This window comes from Lithobates pipiens, unplaced genomic scaffold (genome assembly GCF_037356315.1).
Source record: "Lithobates pipiens isolate NorthernLeopardFrog02 unplaced genomic scaffold, aLitPip1_a1.2 Scaffold_19, whole genome shotgun sequence".
NCBI classification, from domain to species: Eukaryota; Metazoa; Chordata; class Amphibia; order Anura; family Ranidae; genus Lithobates; species Lithobates pipiens.
In genome coordinates this window covers 576,193,433-576,211,268 of record NW_027507764.1, presented here as the reverse complement: position 1 = coordinate 576,211,268, position 17,836 = coordinate 576,193,433, and the positions used below count along the sequence as shown (strand labels likewise).

The 17,836-nt window shown below is 42.8% G+C and overlaps 1 protein-coding gene across 1 annotated transcript in view; it reads left to right on the top strand.

Moving 5' to 3' along the window:
• Positions 1–17,836, top strand: part of TRAPPC9 (trafficking protein particle complex subunit 9) — a 903,391-nt gene that overhangs the window by 500,029 nt on the left and 385,526 nt on the right. The window contains exon 21 of the mRNA XM_077493381.1: positions 9,770–9,860. Coding sequence (XP_077349507.1) covers positions 9,770–9,860 — 91 coding nt within the window. The remainder of the gene's footprint in view (positions 1–9,769; positions 9,861–17,836) is intronic.

The following is a 17,836-nucleotide window of genomic DNA, read 5'->3' as shown; positions in this document are numbered from 1 at the left end:
ATTTCCGATGGAAAAAGTTTGATAGAGCCTACACCCGATCGGATTTTCTGATAATATAATCCGATCTGACTTTTTCCGTCTGAATTTTCGACCGTGTGTACGGGGCATTAGACATGTCTTGTGTTGCGTTTGCATTATGAGGGAAAGACCTGTTTGTTTTGTAACATGAAGTTGTGAGTGGGTTGGATAATGGAGATTGAAACCATTGAAAATCTTTTCCTTTGCTGAGGGGACTGTTGGTGAGCTGCACTGTGGTCTCAGGTCTGCACTCCTGCTGTGCCCATTATTAAGGGGTGTCCACCATCTCTGACTTGCTTCTGTAAACCTGCTGGGCCCATTATGACATGTTCCCCACCATCCATGCTGAGTTCCTGAGTCTGTACAACTGGTGCTCTCATTATGAGGGGTTCCCACCATCCCTGCACAGAGTTCCTGGGTCTGCACACCAGTTGTGCCTATTATGAGGTGTTCCCACCATTACTGTGCTTATGTCAGAAACCATGAAATCAGGCCGAGACAGAAGTACAGTTAAATCACACTTGTTTAATAATAAAGGTAAAAAGAAAAAACTTAGTCAAAACATAGCCAAAGTTCAGTAACCGGAACGGATAGTCAGACAAGCCAGAAGTCAGGGATCAATGTAGTGGAACAGCAAGCAGGATCTGGAGCCAGAAGGGATGTCGGCAAAGCAAGTCTTTCCAGGAGATAGTTTCTGTGATGTTGACCAAGGCAAAGGCAGAGATCATCTGGACTGAACGGCTTAAGTAGGCAGGACTGACGAGCAGGATATCATCAACAGCTGAGTAACTGTGGAGAGATAGGAGCTGGCAATTAGCCGACAGCTGAGCGGCCAGCTCAGAGAAGGAAGGGCTGAGCCCAGCCCTGACAGCTTATTTCTTGGATCTGTACACCTGTTGTGTTCATTATGAGGTGTTCCCACCATCCCTGCACAGAGTTCCTGGGTCTGTACACCTGTTGTGCCTATTATGAGGGGTTCCCACCATTACTGTGCTTATTTATTAGGTCTGTACACCTGCTGTGTCCATCATGAGGGGTTCCCGTCATCCCTGTCCTGATTTTCTAGTTCTGTAGACCTGATATGCCCATTATGAGGGGTTCCCAACATCCCTTTCCTGTATTCCCGGGTCTGCACACTTGCTCTGCTTGCTTAGCTGCAGTAGAGGGCATGGTAGACATAGCGGGTCCAATAGATGGGATGTCTCCATAAAGTATCCCCTTATGATAGCATCAAAGTTAAATGAAGGAAAAAAAAGGTTGTAAAATAAATAAGAATAAAAAAAAGTTAAAACACACCCCAACGCAAACATACAGTGTAAACACTCAATGTTAAGGCTTGTTGGACATGTTTGGTATCTATTTACTCATCTCAATTCCATTACCAAAAACATTGGGTATATTATTGTGTGTTTGCACTAAAATTAATATTAGTGTATTTTTTTCTGCTTAATATTATAATACAGGACTCCAACAGTTTTTGTGCAGCACTTTACAAACTAGAGGGAAACAGTATATTTACAATGCAGTTTAATACAAGAGGGATCAGAGGGACTTGCTCGTGGGAGATTACAATCTAAAATAAAAGTTCATGTGCTACAAAAGGTAATAACGGTGAGGGATGAGCTGATAGAGAAAGCAGAATTAAGTCTGTTAGAGGTAAGATAGACTTTTCTGAGGAGAGGGGATTTTTACGGATCACCCAAAGCTGGAAAGAGTAGAAGATAGCTGGACCCATTGGGGTAGAAAGTTCCATATAATGGGAGATGCTCTGGACAGGTCGGGGTAGGGAGATCCAGAGGATGGGTAGAGGCTTGGGACAGACTGGGTAGAAGTTCCAGTGGATGGAAGAGGCTCTGGAGAAGCCCTGAAGGAGGGCATGGAAGGAGGCGATGAGGGATCTAGAGATCAGGATGTCTTGGAAGGAGTGGAGAGGACAGTTTGGTTGGTATTTTGAGATGAGGTTGGTGATGTAGCTGGGGGCAGAGTTGCGGATGGCTGTGTATGTTGTTAGCATTTTGAATTGTATTTGTTGGACAAGCAAAAGCCAATGAAAGGGTTTGGCAGAGAGAGGTGGTGGACACTAAATGGTTGGCAATGTAAGGTAGATGAGTCTGGCAGCAGCATTCATGATGGACTGAAGCGGGCAGGGGGTGGGGGTAGCCTATATCATTGGTCTCCAAACTGTGGCCCATTGCTTGCTTTTATCCAGCCCTTGGCACTATTTCATCCACTAATACCAACAATGGGGCATAATTTCCCCCCTACTGACAGCAATAAAGAGGGCACATTTCCTCCCAATGATGGGGCAAAATCTCTCCCACTGACAGCAATGATGGGGCTCAATAACATCAGTGATGGGGCACAATCCCTCTCAATGACACCAACAATGGTGCACAATTCCTCTCAGTTACACAAATAATGGGGTGCAATTACTCTCACTAAAACAATGGGGCCTTATTTTTTCCCCACTGATGTTGGGATGTTGGGACCTTTTCTACTCTCACTGGCCACAGTCTGCCCCCCCAAATTTTGAAGGACAGTTGACTGGCAAATGCATTTGATAAACAGTCTCTGCTTTCAGAATAGATATTGTATAATTGTCTAAGCCCTTGTACACACAGTCGGAGAATCTGTCGGAATGAGTCTTATCGGACCATGTCGTCAGATAATCCGACTGTGTGTGGTATGCATCGGACTGATTCCGTCCGAATCTCCGTCCGACCCAATTTTCCAACATGTTGGAAATATTTCCCGACCAACTGGGCCGGACGGACCTAATCCGATCATCTGTAGAGCATTTTCATCGGACCAAGTGCCACGCATGCTCAGATTTCTACATAAAATTCCTACATCAAAGCTATTGGCTACTAGCCTGAATGTAGTCCCATCGTAACGAAATTACGTCATCACGTTCTGAAAGATCGGATTTTTCGCCAACTTGGCCCGACCGTGTGTATGCAACAGTTTCGGACACAATCCGTCGGACTAAATCCGACGGGCAAAATCGGACGGATTTGGTTGGCAAAATCTCCGACCGTGTGTACGTGGGCTAAGGGGGGGTTAAAGAATAAGTTCACCTTTTGGGAACCTGTTACATGTTCCACCCGTTTTTTAGGGTGGGACATGTCACATGTTTCCACTCCTGCAACGTCTCTCAGATTCCGCTTTGTCCAGTGCGAGCCAGGGATCTTCTCCTTGATCTCGCTATCACTATTTAAAAAAAAAAAAGTTCTCTGAATGTGAAATTACAAGTACCAACAGTCTTGGCGGTCAGCTTGTGGTTCTCAAAGAATTACCACACTGTTGAGCGCTTTAGGTAGTTCATTATCTCTCCCTGTCAATGTGTATCTGCTTGCCTGTATGCGGTACGAGCAGTCTATACACTGACAGGTCTGCAGGAGTCCTGCATGGCACCTGCTGATTGCGGGTGCAATGCTTTGCAGGCTTCTAGTAAAAAAAATGCTATTTTTTTACCTGCAAAATGATGTGCATTTAAAAAAATAAATAAAAAAAAATATATATATATATAATATATTATTTTATTTTTTAAAGGTGAACTTAATTTCTAGCACAATATTTTAAAAATTAAAACTTTGTGACGGTAGACCAGTGGTAAAGGCGCATTGTAGGAGGAAGACGACGGATGGCGGAGGAAGGACCACACCAAGGAACCTGGGTGCTCAGCTGAGCAGGCTTTTTCGAGGAACAGATGCAGCCATGAAAACGAAGACATAAAATAAATATGACACATAAAAAAAAAAAAAAAAAGCCACCATCGCATTCATCAGAACCCAGTCATGAATATATATAACAGCCTAAAAGGGACAGGTTGTTTAAATGGCGAATCATCAACCTGCGACTGTCATATGTATTTAATTTCTGCCTGAATAAAATTGTTATTATTTTTGAGCGAACGAAGGTCACCATCGCTGACCAGCACAAGACGGGCGAAACGTTCCTTTTGCATGGCACCAGACAGGCAAGGGTTAAGTCCGCTGTCATGTTTAAGCACAGTTACAGGGTGTAATAGAATATATTTAGCAGCCTGCCAGGGGGGTGCGCAGCTTCCAGCAGCGAGAAGGTCCCCCACGCGGGGCCTGGATCATATGTTGCCATGGATACCCTCTGCTGCGCCGTGTAGAGGCCGGGCACGCATGGAGATCAACATCGGGGGGATCATCAGCGTCTCCTCGCCATATCTTTATGCTTAGTTTACGGACTGGAACTAAATGCTTTCTCCCCTCAACAGCTGCCGAGACCGCTGATCCAAAATAAGCAGCTGTTTAGGCCGGTGCATTGTGGGTAATCTTACAGCCAGAGTTAACGTTCTTCATGCAGATCGAGTCGGGTAATAAAACAGTTCCAGGCAACGAGCGCGTTTAACCAGGGGACGGCAAACTCTCTCCAGGAAAATGCCTCAACACTGAAAAAAAGAATATGAAAGTTAACACAATTCTGACTTTTATTTAGAGCTTTATAGAAACCAACTTATTGAGCTGTTTTTTTTCATACTGCTCCCGAGGGAGAGGAGAGCCTCTTGCACATAGGGCCACCTAGTTGTCCTGTACTTTGAAGGACATATTTTGTTTTTGACTCAAATTCCTCTGTCCCGTCGTCCATATTCCCTAATGTGTAGTCCTCTTTAAAACGATTGTTCCACTTACCTACTAGAACTATGTATATTGTTCAGAGTCTGAATTGGAATTGGTTTCCCATATTAGCTTATCAAGTATTTTCTATTATTAACATACTCTACAAATATACTGGTATTTTATGGCTATGGGCAGTCAGTGAGTTCCAGGGTGTTTTTATTTTTGCTGCGGAGAAAAAAAGGACAGGTGAGCGGTGCGCTGTCCACCAAACAAGGGGTGAAAGACAGGGTGACGGGTGTGTTGTCCACCAAACAAGGGGTGAAAGACAAGGGGATGGGTCTGCTGCCCACCAAACAAGGGGTGAAAGACAGGGTGATGGGTGTGCTGTCCATGAAACAAGGGGTGAAGGACAGGGTGATGGGTGTGCTGTCCACCAAACAAGGGGTGAAGGACAGAGTGACAGGTGTGTTGTCCACCAAACAAGGGGTGAAAGACAAGGTGACGGGTGTGCTGTCCACCAAACAAGGGATGAAATACAGGGTGATGGGTGTGCTGTCCACCAAACAAGGGGTGGAATACAGGGTGATGGGTGTGCTGTCCACCAAACAAGGGGTGAAAGACAGGGTGATGGGTGTGTTGTCCACCAAACAAGGGGTGAAATACAGGGTGATGGGTGTGCTGTCCACCAAACAAGGGGTGAAAGACAGGGTGATGGGTGTGCTGTCCACCAAACAAGGGGTGAAGGACAGGGTGATGGGTGTGCTGTCCACCATACAAGGGGTAAAGGACAGGGTGACGGGTGTGCTGCCCACCAAACAAGGGGTGAAGGACAGGGTGAGGGGCATAGGTGTGTGCAGCCTATTGCATTAGGGTGTGCACCCCAAATGTATTAAAATATGGATGGGTGTTAGTAGGGAAGTGGATGGCGTCAGCAGAGCAGTGGACTTGTCAGTAGCGCAAAGTTTGGTGTTAGTAGGGCAGTGTACGATGTCAGTCGTTTTTTTATTTTTTATTATTTTACATTTTACAATTTTTTTAGGAGCCCTGTTGAGGGCTTTGATGAAATATCAGCAAGGGTAATCTGCACCACACGGGGGGGGGGGGGGGGGTGATTAGGGTTTTCCCAGGCACACCCCTTGCACACGCCTATGTTGACGGGTGTGCTCAGTACTGAACAATGGATCAAGGACAGGGAGTCAGGTGTGCTAGCCACCAAACAAGAAATGAAGGACCTGATAATGGGTTTGCTAGCCCTCAAGCAGGGAGTGAAGAACAGGGTGACAGGTGTGCTTACCACCAAATATGGAGGGATGGACAGGGTGAAGGATGTGCTCACCACCAAACAAGGGGTAAAGGACAGGGTGACAGGTGTGCTCACCACCAAACAAGGGGTGAAGGACAGTGAGGTGGGTGTTCTAGCCACCACACACGTAAGAAAAGACAGGGCAATGGGTGTGCTCACCACCAAAAAAGTGCATAGAGCAGGGTGAGGGGTGTGCTTGACAAGGAATGAAGTATAGAACAATGGGTTTGCTAGCCCCCAAACAGGTTGAAGGACAGGGTGACAGGTGTGCTCACCACCAAAGAAGGGATGAAGGACAGTGTGACAAGTGTGCTTGCCACCAAACAAGGGGTGAAGCATAGGGTGATGTGTGTTTGCCACCAAACAAGGGGTGAAGGATAGGGCGATGGGTGTGCTTGCGCCATATAAGGGGTGAAAGACAGGGTGACAGGTGTACTTGCCACCAATCAAGGGTGAAGGATAGGGTGATGGGTGTGCTCACTACAAAAAAGGTGTGAAGGACAGGGTAAAGAGTGTCCTTGCCACCAAATAAGGGGTGCCTTGCATGCAACATCATGCAGGTTGATCTCCTGCTCAATGGCTTTATGATTTCTGGAGGTGATGCCACACATGGCCATTGACGCAAGACACAGAGCTTCTCTACTCAAGGGCATGTAACATATTGACACCAGTGGCCTATTTAGTCCTGACCACAAATTTAAATGGACATTCCTCCACTGACACCAATGTAAGGGGCCCTTCTCTACTGACCACCAATGTAAAGAGATATTTCACCACTGACACCAACATAATAGGGCATTTCTCCATGGACTACCAACATAAGTGGACACTTCACAACTTACCATCAATGTAAGGGGGCTCTTCACCATTAACACCAATGTAAGTGGGCACTTCTCCATTGACCACCAATGTATGGTGACCCTTCTCCACTGATACCAGTAAGAGGAAACTTTACCATCCTAAGGGGAGGGGGGGAGCATTCTCTACTGACATCAATGTAGGAGATATTTCACCACTGAACATCAATGTGAAGAGGGCCTTCTCCTCTGACACCAATGTAAGGTGCATTTCACTCTTGACCACTAATGTAAGTGGACCCTTATCCATTGACCGCCAATAAAAGTGGGCCCTTCTCCACTAACACCAATGTAAGATCATTATTGATCACCAATGTAAAGAGACCCTTCTCCACTGACACCAACGTAAGGAAGCACTTCACCACTTATCATCTATGTAAGGGAAGGCCTTATCCACTGACGCCAATGTAAAGGTGCCCTTCTCCACTGATACAAATTTAGCTTGACACTTCACTACTGACCACCAGCTTAAGGGGACATTTTTCCACTGACACCTATGTAATGGAACGCTCGATGCCAAGTTTCTTCCCTCCTCTTTTTCTTTTCTCCTGGGAAAATGTAAAGATTAATTGTTCTACAATGCCTATAGGTACAGAGATAAACACTTGCTTTGAAGTATTGTTACTATATGTCCAGCAATAGTGAACACTTAAATGGGCATAGTTGGTTCACTTTAAAGGGCACCCACCATGTATATTTACATTCTGTTACCATGAGTTGTGGTAACAGAATAGGCTCCCTAAATTTAGTCATGTGACTGTAATTTTCAAATTTTATTGGACTTGGCTTACAGGCAGTGGGGAAGCAATGTGACACCGCTTCACTGCCTATGTACAAATGTGGGTGCCGCTCAGGCCCCTAGATGATTCCATTCAATCACCATCTGCTGGGTGTGCTGGCCAGAAACGGAGTTCATCTCGGCTCCAAACATCAGCATGTAGTAAAGGAGAAGTCCCGCAAGCTGCACATTGCTGCAAAACCTAATGGAAAAGTATCTGGCAGTCTCAGATTGGGATCCAGCTGGACCACACCCCAAGGGGGTGGGGTGAAACAATTTGGGGGTGTGGCCTGGCCAAAGCCCAGCCTGAGACTGCCACACACTTTTCCATTAGGATGTGCGACTTGTGGGACTTCTTCACTACCTCTTCACTGGTATTTGCCGCACCAACTGCCCGCAGAATTGATGCGCCAGCTGCCCACCCATTGGGACAGGAGTGATGATTTTTGCTGCAGACGCAAAGGAAAGCAGCTTAAGGCAGGGGCAGTTGGGGGCACTAAAAATGCATCTCCACAGTGTGTTTATAAAGCCCACCTACCACAAAGGTAAATGAGCCTTTACAATATAAACTATGTAAAGAAATGTAACTGATTGCTGAAATCAGTGTACTTATAGCGAGAGCCAATGGTCCGCTAATGCTTAAACCTCTATGTAGTTAAGAGATTTAATTGCCCGTGTAGTCCTAGACTTAAAAAGTGTTTAAATTCAAATATTCAGTCTGAGTTTGTTTAGCATGATAAAGTCATCTGTTTTCCCAAATATAAATGCATCTGGTTCGCAGTTTGCTATAAGGCTTTATTAAATTCAAGCATTGCCATTATATTCACAGTCCAGCTCCTTTTTCGTCATCCTTTTCTAGTGGTCTCATGTTCTGTATATGGATTTGATCCCCTGCTGATTTTGTACTTTTGCCCACTAAAAAATGATCAGTCTATAATTTTAATGGTTGGTTTATTTTAACAGTGAGAAACAGAATAACAACAAAAAAATCCCGAAAAAAGCATTTCAAAACGGTTATGAATGTATTTGCATTTTAACAAGTGAAAGAAGTATTGGACCCCTTCGCAAAACATGACTTAGTACTTGGTTGCAAAACCCTTGTTGGCAATCACAGAGGTCATACGTTTCTTGTAGTTGGCCACCAGGTTTGCACACATCTCAGGAGGGATTTTGTCCCACTCCTCCTCTTTGCAGATCCTCTCAAAATCATAAAAGTGATTGCAAAGTCTCGTTTTTTTTCCTGTAAACATGGCAAGTTGAGTTGAAGCCAAAGAGCTCATCTGACCACAACACTTTCACTCAGTTCTCCTCTGAATCATTTAGATGTTCATAAGCAAACTTCACACGGGCCTGTACATGGGCTTTCTTGAGCAGGGGGACCGCGCGGGCACTGCAGGATTTAAGTCCTTCACATCGTAATGTGTTACCAATTGTTTTCTTGGTGACTGTGGTCCCAGCTGCCTTGAGATCATTGATAAGATTCTCCTGTGTAGTTCTGGACTGATTCCTCACCGTTCTCATGATCATTGAAACTCTACAGAGTGAGATCTTACATGGAGCCCCAGACTGAGGGAGATTGACAGTTATTTTGTATGTCTTCCATTTGTGAATAATCACACTAACTTTTGTCACCCTCTCATCAAGCTGATTGGCGATGGTCTTTGTAGCCCATTCCAGCCTTGTGTAGGTCTACAATCTTGTCCCTGACATCCTTGGACAGGTCTTTGGTCATGGCCATGGTGGAGAGATTGGAATTTGATTGATTGATTGCTTATACAGGTAACAAGCTGAGATTAGGAGCACTCCCTTTAAGAGAGTGCCCCTAATCTCAGCTTGTTCCCTGCATCAAAGACACCTGGGAGTAAGAAATCTTGCTGATTGATAGGGGATGAAATACTTAATTGAAATGCAAATCAATTTATAACTTTTTCGAAATGTATGTTTCTGAATATTTTTGTTCTGTCTCTCACTGGTAAAATGTATTTGTCAGTGGACAAATGTACAAAATCAGCAGGGAATTAAATACTTTTTTCTCTCACTGTACCACATGAGCATAATCACCCCAACACCTATATATATATATATATATATATATATATATATATATATATATATATATATTAATAGCAAATATCCTTTTCTTTAGTATTTTTTGTAGAAATCTTGTGTAAACGTTTTTATGTGTTTGGCTGATTGTCCATGTTCCTTAACTAATTCTTACCCATCCTTGAAGCGGGAAGGAGAGGCGAGCGTGGAAGGGATATTAAATCAGCTCGTTCTGGAGCACCTGCAGCTGGCACCTCTCCAGTGGGGTAAGTAAAGTTCACAAAGCTTGGAAAGCATGATCATATACAGTATGTGCCCATTATTGCCGTGCCACCAATATTTAACGCAGTCCTCATTATCACACACACCTGTCCGCCTTCCTCTTTTATCAATTCTATCATCACACCTGCTACATAATTTTATATCATCACACCACCTCCATCCTATTCTTTCATCACACCTCCTCCAACATCCTAAATATTAAATACTCATACCTTCTCCATCATCTTCTATCATCACAACTCCTCCATCATTTTATATTATCACAAGTCCTACATCCTCTACTATAATTACACCTCCTCCATCAACTTTTACCATCACAGCTCCTCCATAATCTTATATCATCACACCTCCTCCATCATCTTATACCATCACACCTCCTCCATCCTCTTATGCCATCACACCTCCTCCATCATCTTATATCATCACACCTCCTCCATCCTCTTCTATCATCACACGTCCTCCATCATCTTATGCCATCACACCTCCTCCATCATCTTATATCATCACACCTCCTCCATCCTCTTCTATCATCACACGTCCTCCATCATCTTATGCCATCACACCTCCTCCATCATTTTATACCATCACACCTCCTCCATCATCTTATGCCATCACACCTCCTCCATCATCTTATACCATCACACCTCCTCCATCATCTTATGCCATCACACCTCCTCCATCATCTTATGTCATCACACCTCCTCCATCATCTTATGCCATCACACCTCCTCCATCATCTTATGCCATCACACCTCCTCCATCATCTTATGCCATCACACCTCCTCCATCCTATTATACCATCACACCTCCTCCATCAACTTTTACCATCACAGCTCCTCCATCATCTTATACCATCACACCTCCTCCATTGCCTTATATTATCACACCTCCTCCATTGCCTTATTTTATCACACCTCCTCCATTGCCTTATTTTATCACACCTCCTCCATTGCCTTATATTATCACACCTCCTCCATTGCCTTATATTATCACACCTCCTCCATTGCCTTATATTATCACAAGTCCTGCATCCTCTACTATAATCACACCTCCTCCATCAACTTTTACCATCACAGCTCCTCCATAATCTTATATCATCACACCTCCTCCATCATCTTATACCATCACACCTCCTCCATTGCCTTATATTATCACACCTCCTCCATTGCCTTCTATTATCACAAGTCCTGCATCCTCTACTATAATCACACCTCCCCGATCCTCTTCTATCATCACACCACCTCCATCATCTTAAATCCTTACACATCCTACCTCCTTTTTTATATATGTAAAAAGCAATAGCACACATTAAAAAGTAATGCAGAGCACAGACTGGTAAATAACCCATCCTGCTCCCCTTCTGCCACCCCCAGTGTGATCAGTCTACTTAAGAATATAAAAAATATTGTTGACGTGGCTTTTCTGCGAGACTGCTTTTGTTGCACATGCATTATTAGCATTATAAACTTGCTTGTGTTGAGATAAATGTTAAATAAAAATGAAAAAAAAAATGTGTTATGTAATGTTATGTGTAGGTGCAAACAAGGCCAAGGATAAATCCAAGGGAAAAAACAAAGCTTAACTTACTACCAGCCCGCAGACAACCAAATAACCCATCTAACAATATACGTTAAAAGCAGGGGTTTAGTCTGCACACACTTATAAATTAGTGTTAGGTACCACAGATACCGGGGTGCCTTAACTAGACTCTGTGGCTTGCGCGTGCATTTGCACATGTGTTCATACTAAACCCCTGCTTTTAACGCATACTGTTATGTCACGTACACACGACCGTTTTTTCCGTCACAATAAATTCTGACGGTTTTTCTGACGGAGTTCCTCTGAAACGGTCTTGCCTACACACGATCACACCAAAGTCAGATTTTTTTTAGAACGTGGTAACGTACAACACGTACGCCGGACTACAAAAGGAAGTTCAATAGCCAGTACTGAATAGCTGCCCTTGCGTCGTTTTTGGAACAGCATACAGACGATTGGTTTTCCTGATAGGAATTGATTCTGTTGGAAAGATTTAAAACGTTCTATTTCTAGGTCCGTCAGAATTTTTGAAAAAAATAAAAATTCCGCTGAAGCCCACACACAATCGGAATATCCGATGAAATTATTCCGTCTGAGTTTTTCTGCCGGAAAGTCAGACCGCGTGTACCCGGCATTAGACAGGTTATTTTGGTTGTCTGCGGGCTGGTCTTGGCCTTGTTGGTACCTGTTGTTAGCCTTCCAATGCTTCTTACTGCGATAGCCAGCTATAGATGGGAGCAAGTTGCGTCTTTTTTGTATCAATGTTATGTGTAGTCATTATATTTTTATATAATGTAAGAAAAGATTCATGGTCATGTCCAAATTTTGGTCATGTTGACAGTGTAGTATGTACATATTATAACAGAATTGTATTATGATTATGTAAAATAGCTGGCTTACGATGGAGGTATAGTGTTCTATGTATAGAGTGTAATATAATTGTATTATGATCGTGTCCAGTGTTCAGTCATGTTGAAGGTGTAGTGCTCTATGTATAGAGTGTAATAGATTTATATTATAATGGTTCCCAGTGGTGGGTCATGTTGGAGGTGTAGTGTTCTGTGTATAGAGTGAAATAATTATTTTTCTATTATGGTCATGTCCAGTGGGTTGGGTCAAGTTGGAGGTGTAGTGTTCTATGTATAGAGTGTAATAGATTTATATTATGTTGGTGTCCCCTGGTGGGTCATGTTGGAGGTGTAGTGTTCTATGTATAGAGTGCAATATAATTGTATTATGGTCATGTCCAATGGGGTGGGTCAAGTTGGTGGGTGTAGTGTTCTATGTATAGAGTTTAATAGAATTATATTATAATAATGTATGTATGATCATGCCCAGTGTTCGCTCTATGTATAGAGTGTAATAAATTTATATTATGATGGTGGGTCATGTTGGAGGTGTAGTGTTCTATGTATAGAGTGCAATATAATTGTATTATGGTCATGTCCAATGGGGTGGGTCAAGTTGGGGGTGTAGTGTTCTATGTATAGAGTGTAATAGAATTTTATATTATGATGGTGTCCCATGGTGGGTCATGTTGGGGGTGTAGTGTTCTATGTATAGAGTGTAATAGAATTTTATATTATGATCATGTCCAGTGGTGGGTCATGTTGGGGGGTGTAGTGTTCTTTGTATAGAGTGTAATAGAATTTTATATTATGATCATGTCCAGTGGTGGGTCATGTTGGGGGGTGTAGTGCTCTATGTATAGAGTGTAATAGATTTATATTATGATGGTGTCCCGTGGTGGGTCATGTTGGAGGTGTAGTGTTCTATGTATAGAGTGCAATATAATTGTATTATGGTCATGTCCAATGGGGTGGGTCAAGTTGGGGGTGTAGGGTTCTATATATAGAGTGTAATAGAATTATATTATAATAATGTATGTATGATCATGTCCAGTGTTCGCCCTATGTATAGAGTGTAGTAGATTTATATTATGATGGTGTCCCGTGGTGGGTCATGTTGGAGGTGTAGTGTTCTATGTATAGAGTGCAATATAATTGTATTATGGTCATGGCCAATGGGTTGGGTCAAGTTGGGGGTGTAGTGTTCTATGTATAGAGTGTAATAGAATTATATTATTATAATGTATGTATGAATGTGTAATATATGTCAAGGTCAGGTCATGGTAGAGACGTAGTGTTCCTTCAATGTTTAGATGATAATCAAATTATATTATGAGTAATTGCAGAGTCTGATCATCTGGGAGTATAGCCTATTGCCTCCATGCTATGCATGAGATGTCACAATTGTATCAATTTGAAAGTTTGGGAAAGAGACAATTGGTCATACTTCCATGTCCACGAGGTCTATGTTGAAATGTTAAGTAATTTAAATAGGCTGGTAATTTGATGGAAAAAAACATGGTGTTCTCTGCAGACCTAGCATCATGTGTACTTTTAGCAAATAGTTAAATTATTTTTATCTTTCAATTTTTATTTTGTATAACCAATGAATCATTGCACTGAATTGAACTGAGTGTTTCGTATAGTTCATTTAAGGTAAAGGTACTTTAGTCCTGAATAGTATACGAGCGGTCCTTGCATTGCTGCAGAAAGTGGCATCATTGTGCCAACAAATTTGTAACTTCGCCAAGCTTGATATTATATATTATTATATATCCTCATGTGCCTTGTTCATAAATGTGAATGTTTAAAATAGCTTTGCGTTTGGTCAGTGCTTATTTGGAATATGTGTTATTTAATTGCATTAGAATGTACTATAAATGTCATATTCAGGCTTTTATGTTTGAAGTTTACATTTAGTATTGTATTATTAATAATGATTAGTAAAAAAAAAAAGTCTTAAAAATCCATATGAACACTATACAAAATGCTTTTCGCTGCCACTCATGCGGTTTCTGCCTATAATAAATCAGAGCAGGGTTTTGGCTTCAGGAACAATCTTAATGGTTTCAATCCATGGGCAAAGATTCAAGTTGTTTATTACGATGATACTGTCCTGAAAAGACGATGCACCTCATCTCTCGGATCCATCATGATGCCTTTTAAGATTCCCTTCACAACTGTCGTGTGACCTCCTGCCTGTTCCCGAATGGAGCTCTCGCAGCCTCTCATAACTCAGGAGTAATTGAAATCTCCCCATGATCTAATTACAAAGTTCAGGACTGTCCAGAATTTATAGAGTTTTTGTCATGTTTACTGCTTGGCTTGGCCTCCAAGTGTGACTGGAATAGGACAAGCCCGTGTTTCTCAAGGTAGTTTAAAAATGTAAAGGTACTGGAGCCCTGGGACATCAAACCAAGCCTGACACACCTAGTTAAAGTAGATAGTAAAAGAAGTCCCTCATTTCTGATATCATTTTTAACACATTAAAAAAGTCCTTTTTAATCCTTTTTGAATCTCCAGCTTTTATTAAACTAATAACTGGTGATCCTGACACGAGGGTCCTTATTCAAGCAATTCCTGTTCTGAGGTGACAACATTACGGCCTGTTTCTTGTGTTGTTCTCCTGTGTTGTCTGCTCTTCCAGCGGGTTTCGTCTAAGGTTTACAATCATGTAGGGACTTCTCTAGAAAATTCCAAACACAGTGAGGGTCGGAGATCTAGAACCTATGTTTGATGGTTCACATTCCACAGTACAGGGGGTGATTCTAAGGTTTAGAATCATGTAGGATTTTCTCTAGAAAATTCCAAACACAGTGAGGGTCAGAGATCTAGAATCTATGTTTGATGGCTCACATTCCACAGTACAGGGGGTGATTCTAAGGTTTAGAATCATGTAGGGACTTCTCTAGAAAATTCTAAACACAGTGAGGGTCGGAGATCTAGAACCTATGTTTGATGGCTCACATTCCACAGTACAGGGGGTGATTCTAAGGTTTAGAATCATGTAGGGACGTCTCTAGAAAATTGCAAACACAGTGAGGGTCGGAGATCTAGAACCTATGTTTGATGGTTCACATTCCACAGTACAGGGGGTGATTCTAAGGTTTAGAATCATGTAGGGTTTTCTCTAGAAAATTCCAAACACAGTGAGGGTCAGAGATCTAGAATCTATGTTTGATGGTTCACATTCCACAGTACAGGGGGTGATTCTAAGGTTTAGAATCATGTAGGGTCTTCTCTAGAAAATTCCAAACACAGTGAGGGCCAGAGATATAGAACCTATGTTTGATGGCTCACATTCCACAGTACAGGCGGCCCCCGAGTTACAAACATCCGACTTACATACAACTCCTACTTACACAGAGGGAGACAGCAGGAAGTGAGAGGAAATCTACCCATAGGAAGGGAAACTCACCCCTGTAGTTATCATGGGAAAAAAGGTGTCAACAGCAACCCAAAGTTTTCAAAATCCAATTGTCACAGGGACAGAAAGTGAAGTGAAATCTTCTGAACAGGAGCACGGACTGCAAAACAAACATTACATGGGGTTTTAACCCTTCCCTATGCTATCCAGAAAATGTAACCTTTTTTTTTTTTTGGCTGGAGTTACACTTAAATAAATGTACATGTTCCATCGTACATACAAATTCAACTTAAGAACAAACCTACAGCATGGGGATCTCTCATTCCTGGAGTCAGGGCATATTAAAATTATGTTCTTATTCAAGCAATAAGGCAACCCCCTTCTTTACCCTCTACTCTTTCCACCTTTTCTCTTCTATCCTTTTTTACAACCTAGTTCATGTTAAATTAAGTGACAGGCTTTCCTAATCTAGTAAAGGTTCTGCTGGGACTCACGTTTACATATTAGCCTCACTTGCAGGGATTAGTTAAACGTATCCTCAACCCTGTAGAGCACTCCTTGCTCCCTTTTAAGCTTCAAGCAGAGCTTCAGAGCTAGCTCACCTTGGGGGGCCCTCACCTTTGGGGGAACTACTGTGTTCCTTGGGATTTGAAGACTCTCCCAATTGCGTAGGAGCACTCAGGATATCGGCAGACTCTCTCGGAACCTGACACAGTCTGAACCCGATAGGGGTGTCGGGACCGAAGCTTGTCAATAGTGCACTTACCAGCTGTATCTAATGACATCTACAGTAATACTCAGGCTGAGTTAGTCATATTGTTACTTTTCAATGTTTAACTGATGTACTATTTCACGGATGTATATTTTTGCTATCCATATGATATGCCCCAGAGTGAAATAGTGGCATTAAATACTGCTTTTCAATAAAAGAATTTTGAAACTCAAAAAAGAAAGAAAATGCAGTATTTAAATTGATAGAAAACTGGCTTAAAGGCTGAATTTAAAAAAATGGCAACTAACAATTCATATTTTATTTAATTTTTTCTTATTTTTTTTTCTTTACAAAAGCTTGGCTCAAGGGATGACTTTTAATAGATCACAGCGAGGTAGCTGCTCTGCTACGCACGAAACCCTGACCCAGAATCAGATCGTCTACGAATGATCTAGCACCGGGTTCCCAACGAACATGCAATGCACTCCGGGAGAGAGGCGGCCTGCTTCCGTCCGCGATCTGGTCCCGAGGCGAGCGGCACTACGCGCCAGCCCCCGCCCCGGCAAAGGGGTTGTGGGGGCCGGCTATCCCAGGCCAACCTGGGCTCCGTGGCACTGCTGTATCGTCACCTTTAGGGGGGATTCTGACTTAGAGGCGTTCAGTCATAATCCCACAGATGGTAGCTTCACCCCATTGGCTCCTCAGCCAAGCACATACACCAAATGTCTGAACCTGCGGTTCCTCTCGTACTGAGCAGTATTACTATTGCGACAACACATCAGTAGGGTAAAACTAACCTGTCTCACGATGGTCTAAACCCAGCTCACCTTCCCTATTAGTGGGTGAACAATCCAACGCTTGGTGAATTCTGCTTCACAATGATAGGAAGAGCCGACATCGAAGGATCAAAAAGCAACGTCGCTATGAACACTTGGCTGCCACAAGCCAGTTATCCCTGTGGTAACATTTCTGAGACCTGCTTAAAACCCAAAAAGTCAGAAAGATCGTGAGGCCCCGCTTTCACGGTCTGTATTCATACTGAAAATCAAGATCAAGCGAGCTTTTGCCCTTCTGCTCCACGGGAGGTTTCTGTCCTCCCTGAGCTCGCCTTAGGACACCTGCGTTACTGTTTGACAGGTGTACCGCAATAATTCATATTTTGAATGGTCTACAGTTGTGTTTGTTTTTGTAGATGACACCAAGTTATGAATTAAAATTAAAGTGTAAGAAAAAAAAAAGAACAAACCTACAGAACCTTCTTCTTCGTAACCCCGGGTATTGCCTGTAGTATACTGTCAGGAAAACACCTTGTCTTGAAAAGCCTATCTAATCCAGGTAACTCCGCTGTACTGTATAAGCACCACACCCAGTTAGCAGCTTACTACAGCCTTGAGCAGCCAACCTGTTAAGTCAAAGGGAGACCCAGCACTTATGTGCATCCCGTGTTCCTCTCATATAACCCAACTACCCCTGCACCACAGAGCCTATAAGGTT